The sequence below is a fragment of the Perca fluviatilis genome, chromosome 9, assembly GCF_010015445.1.
Source record: "Perca fluviatilis chromosome 9, GENO_Pfluv_1.0, whole genome shotgun sequence".
Lineage (NCBI taxonomy): Eukaryota > Metazoa > Chordata > Actinopteri > Perciformes > Percidae > Perca > Perca fluviatilis.
In genome coordinates, this window is record NC_053120.1 from 10849137 (window position 1) to 10874096 (window position 24960).

Here is a 24960-nt window from a genome sequence, read left to right on the forward strand (position 1 = left end):
TGTGTGTGTGTGTGTGTGTGTGTGTGTGAATGGTGTGTGTATGTTTTGACAAGGTGTATTATTAAGATGTCAGGAACCTGACAGAAGCAAAGAGGTCAGAATTACTGCCTTCAGACAGTTTCATCTATCTCGTTTCATCTATCACACACACACACATGCACGCACACATGCACGCACACACGCACACAAACATGCACGCACGCACGCACACAGTGAGGAGAGAGGTCGGCAGGAGGGAGTAGTAAGTTCAGAGACTTCATAGCCTTAGAAAGCAAGTGTGTCCTAAAGGTGTCAGTATGCTTCAAACAAAGTCTGAAACCCCCTCCCTCGACACATTTCCCATGTCAGATTTTGGAGCTGTCCAAAAATGATCCAAAACTGAAAATCCCCAAAAAATACACTGGCACAGAATAACTTTGAAAAAAAAACACAATTTGTCATTTTTACACCTCAGTTTCTAAGCTTTAAAAGGTGCTGTTTTCCCCGTTTCCAGTCGTTATGCTAAGCTAGGCAAATCCTAGCTTCATATTCAATTGATAGATGATGATGAGTGTGGTATCACTCTTTGTTTATTTATTTACACATTTACATTAATTTAACTAAGAAAGAAACTTAAGAAAGAAAATAAGTGTATTTCCCAAAATGTCAAACCGATTTAGGCCTTCGTGAATTTGCATCCTTGTCAGTTCTTGTGTCCTCCTCCATGAGGTTTTTTACATATTACCGGTACTCGTTGTGATGTCATGACGTATGATTCTTGTTCCTGGAAGACAGTTCCTAGAACTTCAGTTAGTTCCAGCTAGAATTTATAACTTTATAATCTTCTAATCTGACACATTGACCATCGTAACAGAGAACCCAGCATTAATCAGTAGCAGGACCTGAAGCTCGCTGCCAATCCCTAATTGTATAGCTATGCTCTGTTAGGGTATACTTAACCTCTATTCACTCCATGATAACTTAGGAAGAACCTCCTTCCCATTTTGTCTTTCATAATCACCTTAAGTGAACAAGGAGATGAAATACATTTGCCTCTCAGTGCTAATTAATCCACTTAGCAGCACTTACAGTAAGTCTTTCCATCTCTCTTCAGGAAGGCAGTTAGGTGTAGCCGATGCGCTAAGTGGCCAAGAATGTGAGTTTTGGATTAATAAATGGCTACTGGTGCTCCCTTTTCAATCCCTGATTTATCTTGGGCCTCAGGGAGGGATTTTTCAACATGATCTTTTTCATTCCGTGTTATAAACAAGTCATTTAGCCACCCCAGAGAGATTGTTCAGATTTGGAAACTAACAAGTGTGTGTGTTGAAGGAGGAGTGTGGACTGTAGGAAATATCCTCCCCCAGATGTTTTACTTGATTAAAAAGTCCCAGTCAGCAGGCTGCCAGATGTTATATTTTGAAATCACAAATGTTCTTTGCATCCCCTTAATTATAATGTAAGGGGGCACCTATTAAAAGCAATACTTAATAGTGAATGTGTATTTTATTTCTATCTGAGTACACACTGAGAACTGTTAAGAACTTGTATGCTGTACAGAAAAATGCACCCATTATAAAGCACATGTAAATACATTTATGTTATATGAATGGGTTTACAAAGATGCAAATATGCCTGAAAATGCAGTAAACTCTGAAATGAGAGTCTGGATGCTGCTACAGCGCTGTCCAAGGTCCTGAATTAGATTGTGTGAACAGGGTTTAATTCAACTAGCAAGAGATCTCCAAGGCACTACCTTTTTCTACATTTAAATCAATTTTTTTATTCAACCATTTTTTTTTTTTTTTTTTAATATAAAAATTTTTTTTTTTTTTTTTTCCCCCCCCTTTTTTCTTTTTTTTTTTTTTTTTTTGTACATCAATCAACATACAATATCCCTGAGCAAGACACTTAACCCCTAGTTTCTCCAGAGGTGTGCAACCTCTGACATATATAGCAAATGTAAGTCGCTTTGGATAAAAGCGTCAACTAAATGACATAATGTAATGTATCTCTCAAACAGCTCAGTTAAAGAAGACACCTAGCAATATTCTATAATTTTGTTATTATCAACACAGCCTATAAAAAGGCTGAAACCAACAGGGCATTTCTCTATCTGGTTCTCAGCCCATTTGTTACTATTGAAAGTGTATGCATAAAATGTATGCAAACGAATGCATCATGAATTTATGCTTTCATTCTTATTTATTTTCTTAAAGTAAATGGCGTATTTGTTGGGTACTATTTTCAGCAGCAGGTTTGGTATAATAGTGAGTATTTATGGCAGCAGCACAATGTATGTTAGACTGACTAAAGATATACTACAGTGGCCAAGTTTATAGTATAGGAGTTCAGTGGAGTTCTACATAAGCTATTTAAGCTACGTCAGACATTTGGATACTTGTTAGTAGGATCATAGGATTTGCAGACAATAAGTGCTTATTTCTGCACGTGGGCTCTCAACTTCCTTTAAAGAGGTCAAAACCTGAAGCAAAATGCAAAAAAATTACTCAGTACTTACTTATTCCTATCACTGTTTTAACACATCACAAATTGACTGCGGAAACCACTTTGAACCAAATCAACACACAAAGCAGAGGGACATCAGCAGAAAAGTTAATGAGAGCAATCAGCCCAACACACAGTGTGCATGTAAACTGCAATGTCAATGTCAGTTGTATTTGTATGGCACCTTTCATTACTCATAAACCCAAAGTACTTTACATTAAAGTGCCCATATTATGAAAAAAACACTTTTTCTGGGATTTGGGGTGTTCTTTTGTGTCTCTGTTTTGAGTGAGATACGGTTTCTGAATGTGTCCTGCCTTCAGTCTCCTAGTGAGCTGTTCAAAATCGGCTCGGACTGTGACGTCACAGTCCGAAATGAGCTGGCTAACCACAACCGTTAGCTCGTAGCGTTAGCGTTAGCATGCTAACGCTAATGCTAACGCTAGCATGCTACATCGTTCTCAATAGCAAAGCACTGCTACAACACACACAAGTTCACCATAATCTACAAAAGAACTACTTACATGTGCGCCCTCATTTAGAAGAAGTCTCCCAGCTAATCCTGCCTTGTAACTGACCAAAGTTGGAGAAACAGCCTTTCTTTTACTGTCTCTAGAGTTAGCTAGCTGACATGATCTACATCTGAGCTACTGCGCATGTGCGAGTGCAATCAAAGATAGTACAGAAGAATAAGAAGAAAAGAGGTCTCACTCTGTAGCTAAAACAGAAACCAGGTGAAAAGAGGATCTGCAGCAGTGAGAGAGAGCTGTGCAGTACAACAAAAATATGGTGTTTTTTGAAAATTAAACCATGTAAACCTATTCTGGTACAACCTTAAAATACAGTTATGAACCTGAAAATGAGCATAATATGGGCGCTTTAAATACAGCCTACACAGTGAGCAGTAAAAAAAAAAAAAAAAATCAGATGGTACACTACTGGAGACTAACCTGTCGATGATGCCGCACATATCAATCTGCAAGTGGCTGTAGTTTCCCAGCAGCCTTTGTTGCACCTTGATCAGGTCAACAGTTTGGCCATCCAGAGTCAAGAAACGCATACAGCCCTGAAACACTTTGAAGGGGTTCCTACACTCCTGTCTGCTCTCCTGAACATGGCAGCCTGAGGAAGGAAACACACGACAGTCAATCAATGGTTGGGCTACAGCTGTGTATTTCTTTATATGCTGTTTTCTTGGTAGGACTACCCATAAACATGGAATTAAATTCATTTATATTGAGTGCTACAATTACAATACAGAGACATATTTTGTACTTTTAACTCCATTACTTTTATTTGATACGTTTAGTTACTGTACTACTTTGCACATTCAGATTAACAATACAAAATATAATCAACAAATGATATGTGATCTACTATCGTAGGCTGCAACATTAAAGTGATGCACACATTAATGTATAAATCATTATAATCCAATATTACAATATGCATTATTCTGAAATGGGCCATTCTGCATAATTACTTATTATACTTTGTGCACTTTAAGTATATTTGATGCTAAAAGTGTTGTACTTTTACGCAAGTACAATTTTGAATGCATGCCTTTTACTTGTAGCAAAGTATTTCTACTTCTTCCACCGTTGCATCTAGCTGTTGTTTGGTTTCTCTCCAGAGGAAAATATCTGATGAGACTGATTTTGATTCTCTGTTTACCTTCATCTAAGCCCTTAGCATGGGCAGACCTGAGGTGGCTGTCATATAAAACCACTCTTCGCCAAAGCATGTGAATTAGCTCCATTTCTTATCCAACAGAGATTCATGCTTGAGGTTGATCCTGGATGGTGGCAATCTGTGGCCATATACAGAATTACTGCTCCGGGCTCTGCGTAGCTCTAATTACAGTCAGCCCATCAGGCACACAGTTCGACACCTCCCAGCAGAGGAGGGAGGAAAGATGAGTCACTGTTTACTGTCGCTTTAAATATTAGGAGCTCAAAAGAAGATTTAGTTGGAGCCGTTTTCCTTATGGCAGTGACATTGACTCAAGGGGGAAGCTTTTGAAATTCTGTTTCACTTTGAGGATTAAAATCACTTAAAAACTGATCCTTAATCTTAAAGGTGAACTACCACGTGACTTGTGTTGTGTTTGGAAAAGCGGTTGTTAAAGGCCACAATCGTTTTAAGAGACGTGTGAGATGTGTTTAGTGGGTTAATGTTTGCATCTACAGCATACATAGCCCTTTATTTGTGCAAGCTAGAGTATGTGTAGACTAATTGGAAGGAGAGTAAGCACTGCAGAGACAGGAGAGTGGGAATTGAAAGAGAGCTTGAGATAAATTAAAAGGGAAGGAATAAGGAATGCATCGAGGAAGGAAAGAAGAGAAAAAAGGAAACTGGGAAAGAGGTAACTTGAAAAAAGGAGAGGAGAAAGATAATGTGAAGAAAGGAAACTTCAAAGAAAGAGAAAGGAAAGAGGAGGGAGTGGAGAGGGAGAGACTAAGCAGCTTTATGGCTTCATCCCCTCTCTGGGTGGCACTAAACCTTCAAAGTAGATCTGGAGATGATAATTATTACCCGAGTACCTCCGTGAAATATAACCAGTCCTAAATGTCCACGTCAGCAGTTTTCCCATTTTCAGGTCTTCTTGAGGTACAATTTAAAATGTGGCAGATAGCTACAATTAACACATTACAAAAAACCAGATAGAAACAGTACACATAACATCTTTTTTTAATGTCTTCTTACCACCGAAGAAGAGTTGACTATTTGTGTTTAGAGGAAGCGGGATGCTGGTGTGGGCGGTGGCTCCTTCATCTTTGTCCACTGTGATGCTCAGATGATCTTGCCTGGAGGTCAGCTCCACAGAATGCCACTGACCATCATTCAGTCCTGAGCCTTTATGCACACACAGACAATTTAACTTTTTTATTTACTCACTATTTGACTATATGAGCTTTGATTTTATTTTGTTTGCTGTCTGGGTTTGGCTGCAAATCAGAATCATGACTCAATTTTTTTGTTTATAAAGCAGTTTAGAGTTGTGATTTAAGTATGGGATAAGTTTTAGTGTTATACTTAAATTACTGCGAGTAGCCTGGAGAAATATGACATTTCGAGACTTTAATGAGCCAGAAGCAACATTTTGATTATATCAAAACATCTTAAATCAAGGTCCATTTCTTGGCTTTTACTGGAGCTTTTTACTTCCAACCACATCTCACACTCTTACACTGCAGGCCGAGTTTGGCTTTCCACCATATATGACCACCTCTTATCATGTGACCGAAGTTCCGTACTTAGGTAACATGATGACAACTGAGCAAGCTGTCCACTGAGGAAGACTGTGACATGAGGTTTAAGTAAAGTAAAGCTAGTAAGTGGACCTTGAGAAAACTGTTTACAGTAAAAGCCCAGAAACAACTTTCACACTAAAAGATTTTGATTTCGATTTTTTACTGCGGTTTCACACGCCTCACAAGAATGAACAGTTTGTACAATGTAGAGCACAAAATGAGGCACATACAACACGGCTAACTAAGATGCTATGGAATACATCTGGTTCCAATTTATTTTTTTGTGCTTAGATAGAACAAATTTGGGGAGGCTCTTTAAAAAACTGCCAGAAACTTAAAGCCTAATTCTTCCGAATTTAGAATTTGTTGTTGTTTCAGTAGGTTATACTGTAACCCAGAAAAATAGAATAGGTACACATTAAATAAAAAAACACCTATAGGATGAATTTAAAATGTTTCCAGATGATTTTTCCCTCAATACTGTATTTAATTACTTAATTAAATAACACCGTACATTAGGAAGAATTATGCTGCACGTTGTAGGCCAGGCCGTTACTCTAATTTGCTGGGATTTTATGTTTAAATCTGAGCTATGAGAACATGTTATGACATCTCTGTTACACAACGGAAAAACGCCGTCAACAGATTCAGACCTGCAAAATCACGGTTGGACCGACCTGCGCTGAGCTCCAGCTGGGCCCTGCCAGCTTTAGTGATCTGCAGGCGGAGTCTGGCCTCACTCAGGTACAGCCAGACTGAACCCTCTTCCTGCGGGAGGTCAAAGGTCAAGAGAAGCCCCGCCTTGTTCCACGTGCGAAACTGCAGCGCCACTGAAACAAGCACTGATGACCACGATGTCAGTCCTGGCAACTGCAGGAAGCTCTTGGAGTCGGTGAATGTCACAGCGACTGAAACTTGCTCAGCACAAGAAAAGGTCACATTGCCCTGAAAAAGAGAGGAAGGAAGGGGGAGAGAGAAAGACACAGAGAGAGAGAGAGAGAGAGAGAGAGAGAGAGACACACAGAAAGATACAGAGAGAGAGAGAGAGAAAGAGAGAGAGAGAGAGAGAGAGAGAGAAATGATTATAAAGAGATAATAAAAAATGAATATTCATTGGTTGCAGAGGCTGACTCGGTTTGACTCGATGTCACAGAGGTCTCATCAGCAGCTCTCTGAAAAAGGACATCTGTATTACCATATTGATATTAGCTGAGCAGCTAAAATAAGCTACAAAAAACCCCGGAAGCATCGGGGTCACACAGCGCTTGCACTGACTTTCACCGTATTTGTCTAACACCTCCTTATCCCACCATGCCATCGGGGAAATAAAAATTATTCAATAGAGGAACTTTTTTTTAGAAAAGTTTGATCCAATGTTCTGAAGTATGATTTTAATTTTCCTTACAAATTACAAAAACTAAATTACCTATGGAGGGAAATAAAGATACTCAGAACAATGGATATATAATATAGTTAGTATAATGTATTCAGGGAAATCTCCTATAACAAACGTAAACTGAAAATGTATTTAACATAAAATTCACATTAAATAAACTTTTGTTGTGACTACTATACATCAGAAAGTGCCAGTTTCTCTCTTCTCCCAGCTCCCCATTTTCATTCTCCACAGCCTTCCTGCTGCGATTTCTTCTCCTTCTCTAACTATCGACTTTTCTTCTCTGGGTTTTGCTTTTCTTTGTTTTGCAACTCCAAAAATGTGCAAGTGATGACACTGGTGATGACAATAATAATCGTGACAGTGACCATTAGCATAATAATGACATGGATGCAGAAAAAGGGAGAGGAGAAAAAAGTGGGAGGAGGATCACAGAAAGTCTGAATCGAACTAAACTTGAGTTCAATTGTGTTTCTCATTATGGCAGCATTTGATTATAATGCCATTAAAGGATATAAATAACTGAGAAGCTACAGGACAAAAACAAGGCTTTACCAGGATCATGAGATGGTGAACACTGAATGGCAGATTTCCATACAGATAATCCAAAGATGCAGAAACACAATAACTTACCACCACAGAGACCTGGTGGTTCTTCTGTTTAGCCAGGTGTATCAGGTTGAGGTCGTTGTAGAGCAGGTTTTCCAGGCAGCCATGGAAGTTCTTGTTGGACAGGATGGGTTTCTGAAGTCCATGGCCCTGGACAGCTCCCAGACTTAACTGCACAAGAAAACAACACACGTAAGTAACCATCACCCCCTTTAGGATTCAAAGGTTACTTAAGTTTTAGTCCAAATCCACGACGTTCCAATTCTGGGATTGGTCCGTTGCCGCCGTAAATATCGCTGGATTTCACTCTTTTCGGCCGGATGTCCGTTACGTTCCGCTTTCTTAGTGTTGGAATTTTAAACTCGATTTGATCGGTCGATTTATGGTTAACAAGTTCTTTGCCGAGGCAATTTTGCAGCGGCACCGTTGCCCCATCTGGCGCCAAGCGCTGCCCAAGACGATTGTGATTGGTTCAAAGAAATGCCAATAAACCAGAGCATGTTTTTCTCCTATCCCAGAATGCTGTGTGGATTAGCCAGACCTTTCTACGCGGCGCTGTGGAGGAAGGTCTGGCAAAGCGAGACTACTTAAGTTTTGACATGGATTAAAAAAACATCCATTCATATCCATATCCAATTTGTGTTCTTTTATTTAGTGCAATACCCCAATTTATTTTATAATAGTGGATGAATAAGTACATGTTTGTCTTGTTATATAAATAATGTCATGTATTGTCTGTTTTGTACTGAATGATTGACAAGTAATGAATGTGTTTGTATGTAGCTATTGTTAGCACCTTTGCACAAGACAAATTTCTAAAAAAAAAGTGTATCTTATCTTAGATACATTGTCTTTACTCATAGACTCAGTGTGCTCCAGTATGCTCAGTATTGCCACCAACATGAACTCAAGCTGCCCATAGCTGCCATATTCCAACTGCAGTCCCACTTTAAACCGTGTGTGTTTGTGTGCTGAAATGTTTCTCTCACCTGGTGAATGTCCCAGTGGCTGAGCTCAGCTGGTACGTGAACCTGATGAGTGTTTTTATCCACGGTGAGGTTGAGGTGAGTGCTGAGGCTCTCCAGCTTTACATGGTGCCAGTGCTGGTCATCCAGCAGACTCCCCACAGAAACAAGAAGCTGCCCGCCAGAGGTTGAACTCACACCTGCAAGAGAGTTGGGGATGTGAAAAATAATCGATTTTGTTGTTGGTGATGGTGGCTGAGCAATGACTCCAGCTAATGCCGAAATCCTCTTATTTGCATTTCCTCGAGGAACTTTTCCTGAGGTGTAGGCTACTACCTCAAAAAACACGTCAGGGTCAGCAAGGACAAATACGCTTGAAGAAATCCTTTTTAAAAATCCTTTCTTTTCTGCTGGCAGTAGGAAACCCTGAAGGAAGGTTCATCTTTGATTTATCACAACAAAAAGTCATGGAAACGTTGCCGCTTCAGTGGAATATTTTAATCTTTGCTTCAAACAGGTAGCGGGTCACTGGTGTCAGCCTCTCTAATTAGAGAGCGCTCATATCTGCATGCTGGCCGGGAGGAGGACCGAGCACGGTAAATGATGAGGCTGCAACATGACAGCAGGAAATAATTAAAGAAAGACCCAACACCAGCAGGTCCAAATTAGTGGAACCATCTATGCATCCCCTAATGTGTTGTAAGAGAAAATATTTTCTGCTGACAGAAAGAGCGAAATACACAAAGTCATTAATAATGGAGGGCATTTTCTTCATAGATATATAGATACATAGAAAGATAGATAGATAAAAAAAGACTTCGTGTCCAGGGTTGAATTTAAAGGAGTAGTTTGACATTTTGGAAAATACTTGAGGCTCTGCGTGAAAGCCCCCATGTTCCCAACCAGCGTCTTGATGGAGTCCTAGATGAAAAATGTTCTGGCAAAGTTTTGATTATTTCTGTATTTTGTTTGTGCTTATCTTACTTGTTTGAAGCTGTGCTTACAGGGTTGATGTTGGCAGAACTGAAGCCTAGTTGTTGAGTGTTACACTTTCAACTAATTAAATTAATTAAAGGAAGACTTTTTTCCCAAACCTAGTTGTTGCTCATCTAATTATGATAATATGGTAGAGAAATACTTAATAGAGCTGCAACGCATTCTCATGACCGGGTTCGTATGATATTGTATAAAAAAGTTATGCACAACAATTAGTAGAATATCGATATCGACGGCGACCGCTGCTTAGCTTGGCATAGAGACTGAAAAGAGGGGGAAACAGCTGGTCTGGTTCTCTCAAACGTTAAGAAATACACCTAATGACACCTCTAAAGCTTCAAAATGAACATGTTCTATCTCATTTGTTCATTCCACACACAAACAGAAACGTATAAACAACTAGGTTTTCAATGGAGCTGCTGTTCACCAAGAAACTGCACGTTACTTAACAAAACACACAAACTGTGGTTTTTTAGATTGCTGTACATAGATAAAAAAAAATGCGATACAATGTGTTCATTTGTGAGCTTTAGAGGTGTTGGTATGCTGTAAAACATTAATCAACTTTTATCTTTTATTTAAGGTAAATATACTGCATACATTATTGATCATAATTCAGCTAGTTTTACATTTTCACAAATCATGAGCCCACTTTGAAATGACTCAAGTTTAGTTAACTCATATTTTTTTGGGCAGCCGGGAACCTTTTTGTTTTACAGTGTGTATATTTGTGAACTTCAGATGGAGCCATGCTTCTGGTTTCCCACCTGCTTCCAGTTTTTATGCTAAGCTAAGCTAATTGCCTCCTAGCTCCAGCTCCACACTTATACACACACAGATACGAGAGTTGATAACATTTCCAAAAATGTCTAACTATTCCGTTAATGTCATTTGATAAGGTGACGTATTTGGTTCCAACTTGAATAAGTAGAAATAGAGAGGTGGCGATCGATACAAGAAGTCTGAGGGCAAACAATAATAGAAACACTTAACATTCATTCCTGAAACTCCCTCGCTATTTATTACTCTCTGTCAGTCTTAATTCCCGTCACTCCTCCTCTCCTCGGCTGTGAGGACGTTGTGAGGCTGAAGGTTCAGTCTGAGAGCACACAAACTTGCCGTTGTCTTTATAGTCTAACTTGAAGGAGCGCAGCTGTGTTACATTGCAATAACTGCTGGATTTATCCGTTCCGAGTAGACTAATATTGGATATTCTTGTCTTTAAGCTAAGCAGTCTGCGCTCAACACTACTTTCCACCTTCCAGGAGTCTACCTTTCTAGACATCTCCCTGAGGCAATATCACCTTATCATATTCTGTCGGCTGTTCCATTATGGCTCTTTGCTCAAGCTCTAAATCTGTTTATGAAGGACGACAATGACAGGTCTTATCGGGAGACAGACTGTCATAATTGTTTCAGCATTTCAGCGTCACGTGGTGCTATTTGAAATACAGCTTGACTGTAAAAAAAAAAAGAAGTACTTTCTCTAAACCAATTCTTAGCTTTAGACACTGTTGGGAATTGATTATATTACCATTAAACAAGGGGAAAAAAGACAACAGCACAGTACTATTCATGGGGGAACTGATGTGTCAGGTCTCTCTCTGTCTCTTCAATTCAATTCATTGGGGCTTTATTGGTATGATGTTTTGATCAAAAAAACATGTACCCAAAGCATTTTTTATAAACAGAACAAAGTAAATAATACTTAAGAAAGTAAACTTTATTTATATAGAACTTTTCAAACAGCAATTCCAAAGTGTTTTACAGTTAATAATAAAAAAAATCATGACAGTTTTTATTTTCATGACTATTTACATTGTAGATTCTCACTGAAGGCATCAAAACTATGAATGAACACATATGGAATTATGTACTTAACAAAGAAGTATGAAATTACTGAAAACATGTCTTATATTTTAGATTCTTCAAAGTAGCCACCCTTTGCTTTTTTATTAATAAGGGAAATAATTTAACTAATTAACCCTGACAAGGCACACCTGTGAAGTGAAAAACATTTCAGGTGACTACCTCATGAAGCTCATTGAGAGAACACCAAGGGTTTGCAGAGTTATCAAAAAAAGCAAAGGGTGGCTACTTTAAAGAATCTAAAATATAAGACATGTTTTCAGTTATTTCACACATTTTTGTTAAGAACATAATTCCATATGTGTTCATTCATAGTTTTGATGCCTTCAGTGAGAATCTACAATGTAAATAGTCATGAAAATAAAGAAACACATTGAATGAGAAGGTGTGTCCAAACTTTTGGCCTGTACTGTACACAATTTATAAAACAGCGTTAAACACAATTTAACGCAGAAGCATAAATCAGCCTTAAGACACTGACCATGTAATCACAATGTCGCTGGTTTGAGTCAGACCTTGGGCCTTTGTTGCATGACATCCATCTCTCTACCCTTATTTTGTGTCACCTCTCTACTATCCACTATGAAAAGTACACAAGCTTTCTGTCTTTTTATCCTCCCACTGTCTTCATAATGACCTTTATTATTATTATTAATTTGATTTTATGTCACTGTTTTTTTGTTTTATAACATGAAACATGCTACTGTGCATTTGTTTTTATTAAATTAGGGCATGCTACCATGTTTTTTATGTTCTGATTGGATAAATATGTATTTTGCTTTTTAATATTTGTGTCTGTTTGTCTTGTGTTGGACCCAGGGAAGAATAGTCCTCACTACGGTGATGACTAATGGGGATCCTTGATAAACAATAAACATCCCCTTGACTATGTACCTATGTGTGTAGCTTATCATCTTTTTTATTCTGAGATTCAAACTGTATTGATGCTGCACACAGAAGAAATCAGCACTCAGCAACTTATTATACAGCAGTGGAGTGTGTTACACTAAGAGTCCCTAAATCTTAGCAATTTTAGGCTCTTCCAAAAATAGAGAGGCTGCCGACAAACTCCTAGAGGCGTAGAAAAAGTGGAATAGAGTAAGCAAGTGCAACAGTAATCACCATGATTCATTGTCTTCTATTTTCTTTGCCAACTGGCACACTTTGCCCAAAGAGAATCATCTCTTTTTAACAGGACTCTGGAGATGCCTCGGGGAAGATCTGATTGTTGCTTTTGTTGCTCTGTGCATTTAGTGGAACTATTTGTGATTATGCTTATGTTTTGTTACTGTAACATTTGAAATATGTATTCACACTTTAACACACACACAGCAACCAAAAACCAACCACAGCATGTCCCTATACAGAGAAAACACAGGATTCCGCTTAGCATGCAGCTTGCCCTGCACGCCTCTCTGATGCCATCCTAATTTAGTCAGCAATACGTAACACCACTCGTCCAGAACGTTCTGGAGCAGGACACACCAGCCCTCAGTGTATTTACTGCTGTGTATTACAGCTTCCCTGACAGTTCAGAATTGAACTGAACTATGAGGCAGTGGGCTACATCAGAGCAAACTGACATTTTGATAAATGTAAAGCAGAGAGGAAATTAGATGGTTTTGAATAGGGGACATAAATCTTAATGAGCCAGCCAATTTATTCCAAGTGCTTGGACAGCCCCAGGCAGATAGAGAGGGCCTAACTGTCTCACTGTTGTATTTATCTGTTTGTTAATCTGCATACATGCCTGTCTTTCTGTTTTCATTAATCATTAATTTATGCTAATGGGAGTTACACCGTGTCCAACAAAAACACATCGGCTCCAGCCAAGCTCTTTATGTTTGTGTGTTTATAAGCTACACATATCCCTGATGCTCAATGTTAGCTATCATTAGCCATCTTTAGCTCTTCTGTCTCTTAGCCAGACATGCATCACTGTTAAAAAGAGGCCCGGGACCGACAGGAGCAGGTTGCCAAATGGGAGAGATAAAGTATGAAGAGCCCCAGAGAGTAGCTCAAGCCCTGGAGCTATGAATATAATGCATCTAAATCTTCAGGTTTTATCTTTGCTTCCTGAGTTTCAGCTTCCCTACTCTTACAACAGCTGACTGTGGAGGAGCATGCTGAGACTCAGGGTGGATGCTCCAAGCTATTGATCTAAATTACACTGTCTGCAGTCGGCAAACTCCTAGGAGAGTGTTGGGGAGAAAGACAAAGAGCATGCAATTGAAAAAGGCAAATAATCGCCTCTGAAAAAAATCTAGCAGGGCCAGAATTGGGGCGACGGATGAGAAAGGCTGTGATAAATAACAACAGAGAGAGAGGAAAATAGAAAAGGCAGAAAAAGAAAGGAAAGGGGGCAGCCAGGCTGGGAAGCAGGGAGACAACAAGAGCCAGAAAGAGAAGCATGCAGTGACAACGCCGTGATTGAGGTTTTTTTTTCTTTTTCTTTCATTATTGGCTGTATCACTGGATTATCATAGCTCAATCTAATCGCAGCAACGTTACAAAAAAAAAAAACAGCAGTATTTATTTTCGTTCCTGGCTACCTGGAGTTCTTTGAGCAGTTTGTTGACTATCAACACGGGTCTAGCAGGGAGATGTGACAGGAGTCACTCAGGGAGCTGAAGTCAGACTGATGGCTTTTGCAGATAACGCCTCTCTTCTGGCAACAGATAGACAATACCACCAGGGAATTTATACTCTTCCACCCCTTCCCCACTTAAGGGAATAGACGTTTTTTGTTATTGTAGGGATGTAGAGAGGGAGCGGAGGGGGCGGTTAAGACCAATGTGGTGGATGGAAGGAAACCAAAAGAGAGACATATATGTGAATACAGCAAATGTACATCCTCTGAATAAAGGATGCCTTTTTCAAACAACATTATAATACTACCATTCAACTGTTTCTTCTTCTTACATTTCTTCCAACTACATTTGATGTTGAATCGTCTATGCGGACTAAGGTGCAACGATCATAACATCCCTGGTTCAGGGGACCTTCGTTTCATATCATTCCCCATGTCTCTCTCATTTCATGCCATCTCTAATGTCAGGTATGTAAAGAAAGTCATCAAATGCCAGCCAAAATACAAATAAATAAATAAAAAAAAGCTTGAACTTAAGCTGCACCATAGCTTACTTTCAACATGACTTCATCAGTCAAACAGAATGGAGGCTCAATTTCCAAATCAGAGTGCAGCGTGTGATTCAACAGGTGAAGTGCATATAACCCTAATGTAAAAGCTAAATGCCAGGAACAATTCTCCCATGCTTAAAATCACTGAAACAAAATGCATAAAATGTGACAGATTTTCCTTCCTTGTCACTGCACACACTTTTTAACTCAGGGCAGCACTACGATGGAGCCTATATACTCTCATCTTTCCACATTTCCACATGGTGAAATGTGCCAAAAGTTGGGTGAACATTCCAAAGCCCAGTATAAATGTTATTAATGATGTTTGGCCCTGCAATGGTTATCAGGCTGTGCCGTCATACATCTACTGGGCCTTCTGACAGGTTACACCATTCTCTAAACCAGACCTAACATACCAAGCTGCCTTTGAATCCTGTTCTCTTTATGTCCCTCATCAGGACTATGGGGGTAAGAACAAGTACAGCTCCCTAAAGCTGTTTCAATGTACATATACAGTATGGGCATCTGAATATTGTTAAAGTCATACTTTGAAAGACTTCTGAGTTTGAAATCAAACTTAATTTAGGGCAAGAAACCCTGTTTTCTCCTGGAAATATTGTTAACTATTCCCAGGATGTAATAATTAGAAAATTATAGTAAGACCTTCAACCCTAAATGCAGAAAAGAAAGGAATGGTTGGTGGGGAGAGCCATAGAGTATTCCAGCAGCCAGATGGCATGGTTGAGAGGTTTGCCATATGGTGATAACACGGCGGCCTGGCAGTCCGACAACACCTTACTGTAGGTTTAATCTCATTTACACCAACACAACCACACACACACACACACACACACACACAAATTACCTCCCAGAGCCTCCACGGTGCTCCTTATGTGCAGTTAGAGGCCATGGATCATGTCATGCTGTGCTAGCCCACTGTGCTCCACAGAGTTCACCCATAATGCATGTTGCTAACATCCATCATAGATTAAAAGAGAGAAAATATAAGAGCAGATGTCAAGCCAAGAGAGAAACAGAGCAAGAAAGAGAGAGGCGCAGTTCATCGAGGGAAAGTGAGGAAAAGGTCTGGGAAAAACTAAGAGTAAACATGTTTTCCCCCAACAAATGATGCTGTCCTCTTCCACAGTCATTGACCTGTAACTGCACGCCTGCAATGGTGAACTGCACCAATTCCCCAAGTTTATTCAATCTGATTAGTTTTGTCTGAGATATTGCTTGCGACATATGGATAAACAAGTAAACACTGTACTGAGCTAATCAGCACAAGCAGAAAGAAGCATAATTCCCCTAAGTTTCCTCGAAATTGGATCAGTGGTATCTTAGAAACCACATCTGACAAGCACGCAAGCAATCCGGCAGATGGACGGAGACAGACTTGAAGCTCCCTCCATTTCATTGTGGGCACAAAAATGTGCAAGATATTAAATTCTTTATATAGAGACGGGGTGGATGCTCTGGAGCCTGAGCGAGTGAATACAGTAATTACACTGTACGATTTAGGCGTTTAGCTGACATTTACTCAGAGCAATGAATGAACAGATAGATAAAGCTGCAGAGTTTGCCGGAAAAGTTGTCCAACTTCAAAAAAACTAAACTGAAATATCCAAAGTTTCAGCCACCTTTCCCCAAAGGCTTTTTATGCTGTTGGTTTTTAAGATACAATATTTTTCAAGGAGATTGCAGTAAGTATGTATGTATATCAATCAATCAATCAATTTGCCAAATGAAATCATATAAAATAAAATTCCAGTGAAATGTAATCCTGTCAGATTTTTTACATTTATACATTAAATACGGTAATAATAATAATAATAATAATAACAATAATAATAATAATAATAATAATAATAATAATAATAATAAAATAATAATAATAAATATATGTTTATGTATGTATGATGGCCAAAAAGAAGGAAGTCTTAGGCATTGTCCTTATTTAGGATCCTAGTAGCTCCTCCCGAGCCTCTCAGTAGTGGCTTGGTGTATCCGGTACCTTCTACCCGACCTCAACAGGGAGAAAAGGCTGTTACTCGGGTGGTTTGGATCTTTAATGATTCTCTTGGCCTTTTTCTTGCAGCGCCTGGTGTAAATATCCTTTAGGTAGCGTAGGGCACCGCCTATGTTGTGGTTTGTTTGGCTGAACATACAAAATGCCTAAATACTTTAATAATTCATATTATTATGTGTACTGAATGTATATTGCATACTTATACTTACATTATAGTACGCACATCATGGCTGCAGGAGTTGCACTACTCGATTTTTGGATTTATTTTGCAAAAGTTTTTGCACAATGCACATATATGTATATAAGTAAGTAATTTAGTATATATAAATATATACATATAACTTTTGCTAATGCAATCTCTTTAATTTGATTTGTTCCTTTATCGTTTTTCTTGCCTCTTAGCCCATCTCTGTGCTGCTGTAAAATGTAGTTATACCTTGTTGGTGGTAGAGCAGCAGCCGTCCCTTCTCCAACACCAGAGTGAGGCTGTGATCTCTCTGTCCCTCTGCATGGAGCAGCGTCCCAGAATTCTTCAGGGTTTTAAACTTCAGAGAGACGACCTCCATCGCCGTCCAGCTCGGCCTCACACTCCGCCTGTAGACCAGGCTGCTGCTGCCGTCGAAGTTGGCCACGTCAGAAGCTACGAAATTAAAAAGAGGAGGTGGAAGAGCTTCATTATACAAACTTGAGATTTCACCACAATATTCAATTTTAAATTTCATAGCTGGAGCTTTCACTCCTTAACACACAGTTTTCCCCTTTTTCCCATTAAAGCTCAAATGCGTAATTTTTTTATAATAACGAACGTCCGTTACATTAAAGCCATTGCCAAAAGAGTTAATACACAGCTAATTAAGACTATCAGCTCCACAAAACTATCTCTGTATTTCTTAGTATGGCTATGTTCAGAAAATTGTGTTGTCCACCGACTTTCGTGCGCAGAAAATTGAGTGAGGATGATTACCTTTTCTGAAAAGTCCAGCATGTTTTTTTTAATCCTCTGTGTCCTCCTTGGCTACTAGCAACTGGTGGCTATCATGGAAGGCTTGTATTATGTGGATGCGCTGACAGTTTTGTTGTCATTACTTAGAATTCCTCATGGGGGCGACAGAAACTACACACTATAGCTTTAAATAGCTTTAGGATATGACAAATGTATTTCAACACTATCTGAAAGTATCATATCTATTATGTGTTAGCGTGTCTTAACTGTTCATTGAAGCATGTTACTGTATGTTTGCAGTCAAATATTCAAACACCAATTTGGGGAAAACTCTGCCTGACATTTCGGTATCTTTGGAATCCCTACGAGAATTTAAAATAAAGTTCTGTGAGTTTGAACAATGTTTGGCTGAAAAGTATGACATTGTATTGACCAAGATGTGGGGTTTTAGAGGTTACTGTGAAAAAACGTCAAGCTCTGCTGTACCTTGAAGACAAGCACACCTATAGAATATGAATTTGTTCACTTCTTATCAAAGAAATATTATTGCAAACAAACACAACAGGAACAATCTTGACATTCAATTTAGGATGTTTTTTTGTTGCAGTGACCTCAAATGCTGGAATCGCTTGTATTTCACAGCAGAGGAATTTGTCATGTATTGTTTCAATTCTCACTGAACACCATAAGAGACAATGTGGTCACTGTAAACCTCACAAACAACAGCCTATATTTTTGAGTGCATGGCTGTATAATTATTGTTTGAAGGTATTGATTGAATGTATGGCCTAGTTTCTGCTTCTGTATGGCATAGAGCAGCAAAAGAGACCAGTGAGATTAATTAAATGTTACTCCTGTGAAAGCAGAATGTGTGTGAATCTGGTAGATCAAAATAAATGTGTTACCAGTATCAGTGTTTCCTCCAATTAAAAACCGATGTCATGTTTAAAGTGTAAAAAGTGGCCCCTGCAGCATTGTATGTCATATAATGTGACTAAAGAATCATGCACACTGACAACCAATTGCAGCTTACTCAGACTGTCATCTGGTCAAATTCAATTTTGTTACATTTTACTTGATAAAGATTTGCCGTCGGATTTTGGTCCTAAGCATCTCCCGATAAGATTATATTTCCAACAAACCTTCAGCAAAGACTGTGTTTGCTGTTCTTTTCTGTACCCACAATCAGTTTCTGATAACTACAGCCAATACACATTCTCATAATAAGATGTCAAAACTGTTAAGTATGAATAGAAGAACTTGAGCCTGTTTGAACTATAAAGCAATCATTCATTTGTGCCATAAACCAATCAACTAAATGTCCTGCAGAAACGGATCCATAACTACAGGGGACATATTGTGAAAAACTCACTTTTCCAGTGCTTGTGCACATACATTAGGGAATCTTGAGTGCCTACCAACCCACAAACTGTGAAATAAGACGACCCAGTCAGTTTTTTGTGGGCCGCCTAGATCAGAAAACATGGAATTCATCAAGCCATTCAGATTTGGCAACCCTTTCTATGTCACATGTAGGATCATTAGAATATACCGCCCCAAATCTGAGTAGCTCCACCCACGGCTTAAGAACTACCTTTGGAAAGGGGCACCATATTTTTTTCACAAGCCAATCAGAGCAAACTGGGCTTTTCGGCAGGAGACAGGCGCTAAAACGGAGCGTTTCAGACAAAGGGTGAATACGGGTATATTTAGACAGACAGTATTTTTTATCTAAAGCATGTAACAATGTTCTAGTAGATCTAGGAGAATCCTAGTAAATCAAATAAACCCAAGTAGTACAAAATTACAATAAAAAAAAAACAGATACATAACTTCAGATTTATTAGTTCATTATTTTAAAGGATTACCAAGAGCTTCAACTAACAAATAAGTCAAACACAGAGATCAAACTTACTATATCGACATCCATATGTCTCCAGTCTGAGTCCAATCCTCCCAGTGGGGTTCCAGTCCAGAGGAATCAGGCGGAGGAAGCGAGCTATCACTGGCTGCTCAAGTTTGTACTGGACCACAGTGTCTGCATTACTGTTACCAGGAAAAGCCTGAAACAACAGAACAACTTGTTAGTTTGCCTGATTTTTATATCCCACCATCCATGTTTTAATGGGTGATGCAGCAGGGATGATCTGAGGGTAAACCATTTGTAGTAATTAGTTACTCGAGTACCTTAGTAGACAGGAACAGAGGATCTTTTTTTGTACTTTGACGTTCATAATCAAGCTGCTAACTAAGGGAATGTACTCTCTTTTGAAGTTTTGCGGCCGTCCTAGAGGTTTAAAGCTACAAAAACTCCAATATGTAGATACGTTTGGGATGAATCTTTAAAAGAAAAATTCACTAGTTTTTGTGTAGAAAAACTCTCCCAAACCTTTCTGCATTTTGAAGTTGCATTAAGTCTCCATACCAAGCATCTCTTAAAATTCCCCAATCAGCTGCGTGTAGAAATCCAATGGGATTCTCTGCTTGACAGGCGAACAGCACACCCAGAGCGACACATGCACTAACATTGGTAAAGGGAAAAGAAACAAGCTGCATTTGTGGTTATGTGTGCATGTGCTCTTCCAGTGTCTGACATCCCTATACTTCACAGTGAGTGTCCGCTGAGTTTGTCCTGATGTGGCTACGTGAGTAAAATTGGCTTCCCTGGCGCTGCATAATTGTGATCTCAGCGCCGTCTTCAGTGCTTTGAAGGGCTGAGCCGGCTGGGCAGCGGTGCGCTAAGCCCAACAAACGGCTCCATTTCCTGCTGAGGAGGCTGAGGAGAGCGGCATCTCATATACTTGCCCAAGCATGCTTTGAAATACGAGTAGCCTCTGACAAGACCTCAGTCAAGGAGAGAGAGAAGTGTAAAGCATGAGACGAAGAGGAGGAGGAGGAGGAGGAGGAGGGAGGGCAAGAGAAAGATTCAAAGAACAGGTGCAGAAGAAGTACTCGGGTTCTTTACTTAAGTGAAAGCAGCATTACCGCACCGTAAAGTACTCCAATACAAGTATAAGTCCTGCAAAAATGTTCCTCAAGTAAAAGTACATTCAGTCAGACAACTCATGTTTGAAATGTATAGTATAACAGCAGAACATTGTGTTTGGTGGCCAGACTCCGACCTCAAGTTGGGTTTACATGAGATATTGGGGAGTGATGATAAAGTAGCTTTCCCTTGGCCGGAGCCTGCAGGTGGAGGCTGGGGTGGTGTTAGGGCTGCAAGCAGGTAGCGATACAAGTGCAGGGCAGCAGCAGCAGCATTGACAAGGCATAGATGGTGAAATTATGCAGCTTATATCGACCGCCAAATTGAGGAGGGTGTTTGGTAAATGATACAGGGAGTAAGGCATGTCATGTGCGTGTACAGCAGTGCAGCTCGAGTTGACTGCCTAAACTAGCTGGCGTCGCCTCATTACTTGAGTAAATGTACGTTACGTTCCACCACTGGAAACATGTGACAAGGGGCCCCAACAAACACAAGCCATATGTTTTCAACAACACGTTGTGCCCAAATTAAACCAATGTTTTACATGTAAAATCTCCATCTCAAAAGTAACTACTGACTGGCAAATAAATTACTAAAAATTTGCCTTGTAGTGGATTAGTATAAAGTAGCAGCAATTTGGTATTACTTAGTACAAATACCTTGAAATTGCACTTAAGTACAGTACTTAAGTAAATGTACTCATTTCTTTTCCACCCCTGGATAGCAAAGGGGGAAAGACTGAGCATCAAAGCTGAGAAGTCAGGGAGAAGCTGCAACTGAAACAGCTGTTTTTGCAGTCAAATCTCCTCCTTAACCGACACACTAAGCTGGCCTGACTAATACATGGAGCTTTAAAAACACTCCGGGAGCTGATCTGGGTTTATCACCTTTCATGCTAAGTGTCAAACTAACAGGTTTTTAAGCTGCAAGAAGTCATACCCTGTTCTCTCTCTTTTTAGTGATGACTCCCAGGCTTCAGAGAGTTTTTATCCTTCACTGTGAGAGAATCCTATCCTGTCAAATCGGAATCCAAAGCTGTTCTCCGGGCTGCTACTGTAACAAGAAGGGTGTACTGTCTTCCATAAAGGAGAGAGAAGATGCTTGACTGCCTCTGAATCATATCTTATGCTGTTCAATCAACGGTGGCCTGCATGGCTTCCTGTCATTCTGACATACACACAGTTTGGTTGGTGGAGACCAGTCATTTTGCAGTCTAGTATTCTCTCTTCTGACTGAAACATGGAAAGGGCACTAGGTTAAAGAATGCTAGAAAATGCTAGAAAATAAGGATGTTGAGTGCGAAAACATATGCGGGGAACATATACAGATGTGAAAGCAGAGGAAAGTGCCATAGATGTGAGTTCTCCCCAGTCTGCAGGGAGGATTTCATACATGAGCCCGCGTATCAGCTGCACTACAGAATATTTAAGTCACCACATGCATGTCTCAGTCCTCCATTCACATTTACATTTTAGACACTGAGCTGACACACTTATCAAAATTATTGTATATTATTGTGGCTCACAATGAACTGGCAAGTGTTCCATCAGCGTCTTGCTTGGAGATGATAATGGACACCTTCGCCTCGGCAGGAATCAAAGCGGTGACTGTTGTACGCCAGGCAGTCTTTCTAACAGCACCAGCCTCCGTCCTCGTCAGCAGAGGTTCAACTGTTTGACAGCAGCTCCGTGCAGTCGACACAGCCCTGCCCAGGTTCCTTTCATTGTTCCATCCATTATTAATAAATAGTGAAAGACTCCTGGTGAGAAGGCTTGCTGCTGCAGGCACTACCAGTCCCCACGCATCATGTAAATTATGTCTATGATAGTGAGGCCAAATATATTTTAACTTCAATGAACCTGAGTTTTGAGCTGCACTACCTCCAAAGCTGTCTTCATAGCTGTTCAGAGACATCTGCTGTCCGAAGCAATATCATTATTTTTACAAGCTGATGTGTTTAGCCCTACTGATCTACAGTACAAGCTTTAACAAACCACGTTCTTTCAGCTGACCAACATGTGCCTTTATTTGCATTTCTACCTGGATTATGTTCACTGCCAATGTTTTTTCTAGTATAGTAAAATAGAGCAATCTTGGCAAAAACAGTATGTCCTCCTCATTATGGTAATACAGTTTTTCTCAATTGTTTACACACAATTACTGGTACTTGAGACACAATGACCACAACATGTAACTCATGCTCCAACCCCCTTAACCAATTCTGCTGAACTACAAGCACAATTCCTGCTTTACACTCAAATTTCAGTTCTAAAACACACTTTTTTCAAAACACTACACACAATTTCTCTGCATTTGGCACAATTTTCATGCAGAAAATCTCTTGTTTTCACAAGAAACACACTAACATTCAAATATGAACACTGACTCATCACATGGGCAAACACCCATCACACAGTTTTACAATTAGCAATCAGAGCTTTAGCATAAAAGGGCAACAGGTGAGCTCTTCTGTTTTGGAGCAATGGATGCCAACATTGGAAACAGAGGCAGAGCCAGAGGAGTGAGAGTAAGAGGAGGAGGACGGGGAGGACGGGGAGGACGAGGACGAGGATGGGGAAGGCCAAGGACCGTAATCTCTGATGAGATCCGAGCCACTTTGGTTGATCATGTGATCAACCATGGTCTAACAATGAGGGAAGCTGGGCAAAGAGTACAGCCAAATTTGAGCAGGTACACTGTAGCATCCATCATCCGGACTTTCCGAAATGAGAATAGGTAAGAAATATTCTCACTAGAAAATTGCAATACTACATATAAATACAGTACTCAGTGAGTACAGTAGTACAGTATTGCCTGTGGACTGTTCTGTAGGACTGTAAAAATAAAGTATGTTTCAAGTATTTGGGAAATGTATTCCTACTTTGTATTTACAGTATTTTACTATTTGTTTGGCAGAACTGAAAGATTACAAACACAAGGTGGTCGGGAACGTCTTCTGTCTCCTGAACAGGAAACTGAAATAATCAACATGGTCCTAGAAAATAACGCCATAACATTACGGCAAATACAAAGAAAAATCCTAGAAAACAATGAGATGTTTCAAAATATTGATAGGGTAAGCTTATCAACACTGGACCGTGTCTTACGCAGAAATAATCTGAGGATGAAGCAGGTCTACAGGGTGCCATTTGAACGCAATTCAGAAAGAGTCAAAGAATTGCGACATAACTATGTGCAAGTGAGTCCTAATCAATAATCCTAATCCTAATCAATCAATACAATCCCACAATTGATGCATAATCTCAACACTGTATAAATTATACATATTTCAGTATTGTAATCATAATGATTGTGCTCCACAATAGTGACCACTCCATGTCTATTTCTGATATTGTCATGTGTGTTTCAGAGAGTCCTTGAGCTAGAGGTGGCTGCAGTGGAGCACCAGTTCATCTTCATTGATGAGGTTGGATTCAACCTCACAAAAAGACGAAGGAGGGGAAGGAATATCATCGGCCAGCGTGCCATTGTTGAAGTCCCTGGCCAGCGCGGAGGGAACATCACAATGTGTGCAGCGATTACCCACCAAGGCATCATCCATCACCATGCTACCCTTGGCCCCTACAACACTGCCCATCTGATCACATTCCTGGACACCCTACACCACACACTCATTCCATCAGATCAGGTAGATGGCCCAGAGCAGCTCAGGTATGTTGTCATTTGGGACAACGTAAGTTTCCACAGGGCTGCTCTGGTTCATAACTGGTTCACTGCCCACCCACGCTTTTTAGTCCTTTATCTCCCTCCATATTCTCCATTCCTCAATCCTATTGAGGAATTTTTTTCTGCCTGGAGATGGAAAGTATATGACAGAAATCCACAAACGCGTATACCTCTTCTCCAAGCTATGGAAGACGCATGTGGAGATATAGCAGCTGATGCTTTTCATGGCTGGAATCGCCATGCTAGGCGATATTTCCCCCGCTGCTTGGCCAGGGAAAACATTGCTTGTGACGTGGATGAGGTGCTGTGGCCAGACCGAAACAGAAGGATGCAGCATAGTTTTTTTTTTTTTTTTTTTACGGTATTATTTTATGTAACTGTATACAGTAAATTCTTCTGTTTTGTATGTAGACCACTGTATGTGAAACTTTGTGTTGGTTTGGAATGGGATGTACACGGTGTACATTGTTTTTGTGGGAAAAATAAAATATATTTCTTACCGTGTATTTGTGTTTTGAGTATATGAACAATATTCTCAAATTCTTTTACAACACACTTATGTACTGTCTGTAGCAAGTGTAACACTGAACCAAAAAAA

At 39.8% G+C, this 24960-nt stretch overlaps 1 protein-coding gene across 3 annotated transcripts in view; it reads right to left on the bottom strand.

Moving 5' to 3' along the window:
* Positions 1–24960, bottom strand: part of LOC120566158 (contactin-associated protein-like 4) — a 95106-nt gene that overhangs the window by 36618 nt on the left and 33528 nt on the right. For 2 of the 3 annotated variants that reach the window (XM_039812440.1, XM_039812442.1), the window contains exons 4-10: positions 19605–19752; positions 17183–17386; positions 8736–8911; positions 7771–7917; positions 6395–6686; positions 5194–5343; positions 3438–3609 (exon numbers count right to left, since the gene is read on the bottom strand). In XM_039812440.1, the coding sequence (XP_039668374.1) occupies positions 3438–3609; positions 5194–5343; positions 6395–6686; positions 7771–7917; positions 8736–8911; positions 17183–17386; positions 19605–19752 (1289 nt within the window). The remainder of the gene's footprint in view (positions 1–3437; positions 3610–5193; positions 5344–6394; positions 6687–7770; positions 7918–8735; positions 8912–17182; positions 17387–19604; positions 19753–24960) is intronic. The other variant, XM_039812441.1, reaches the window with a different exon arrangement.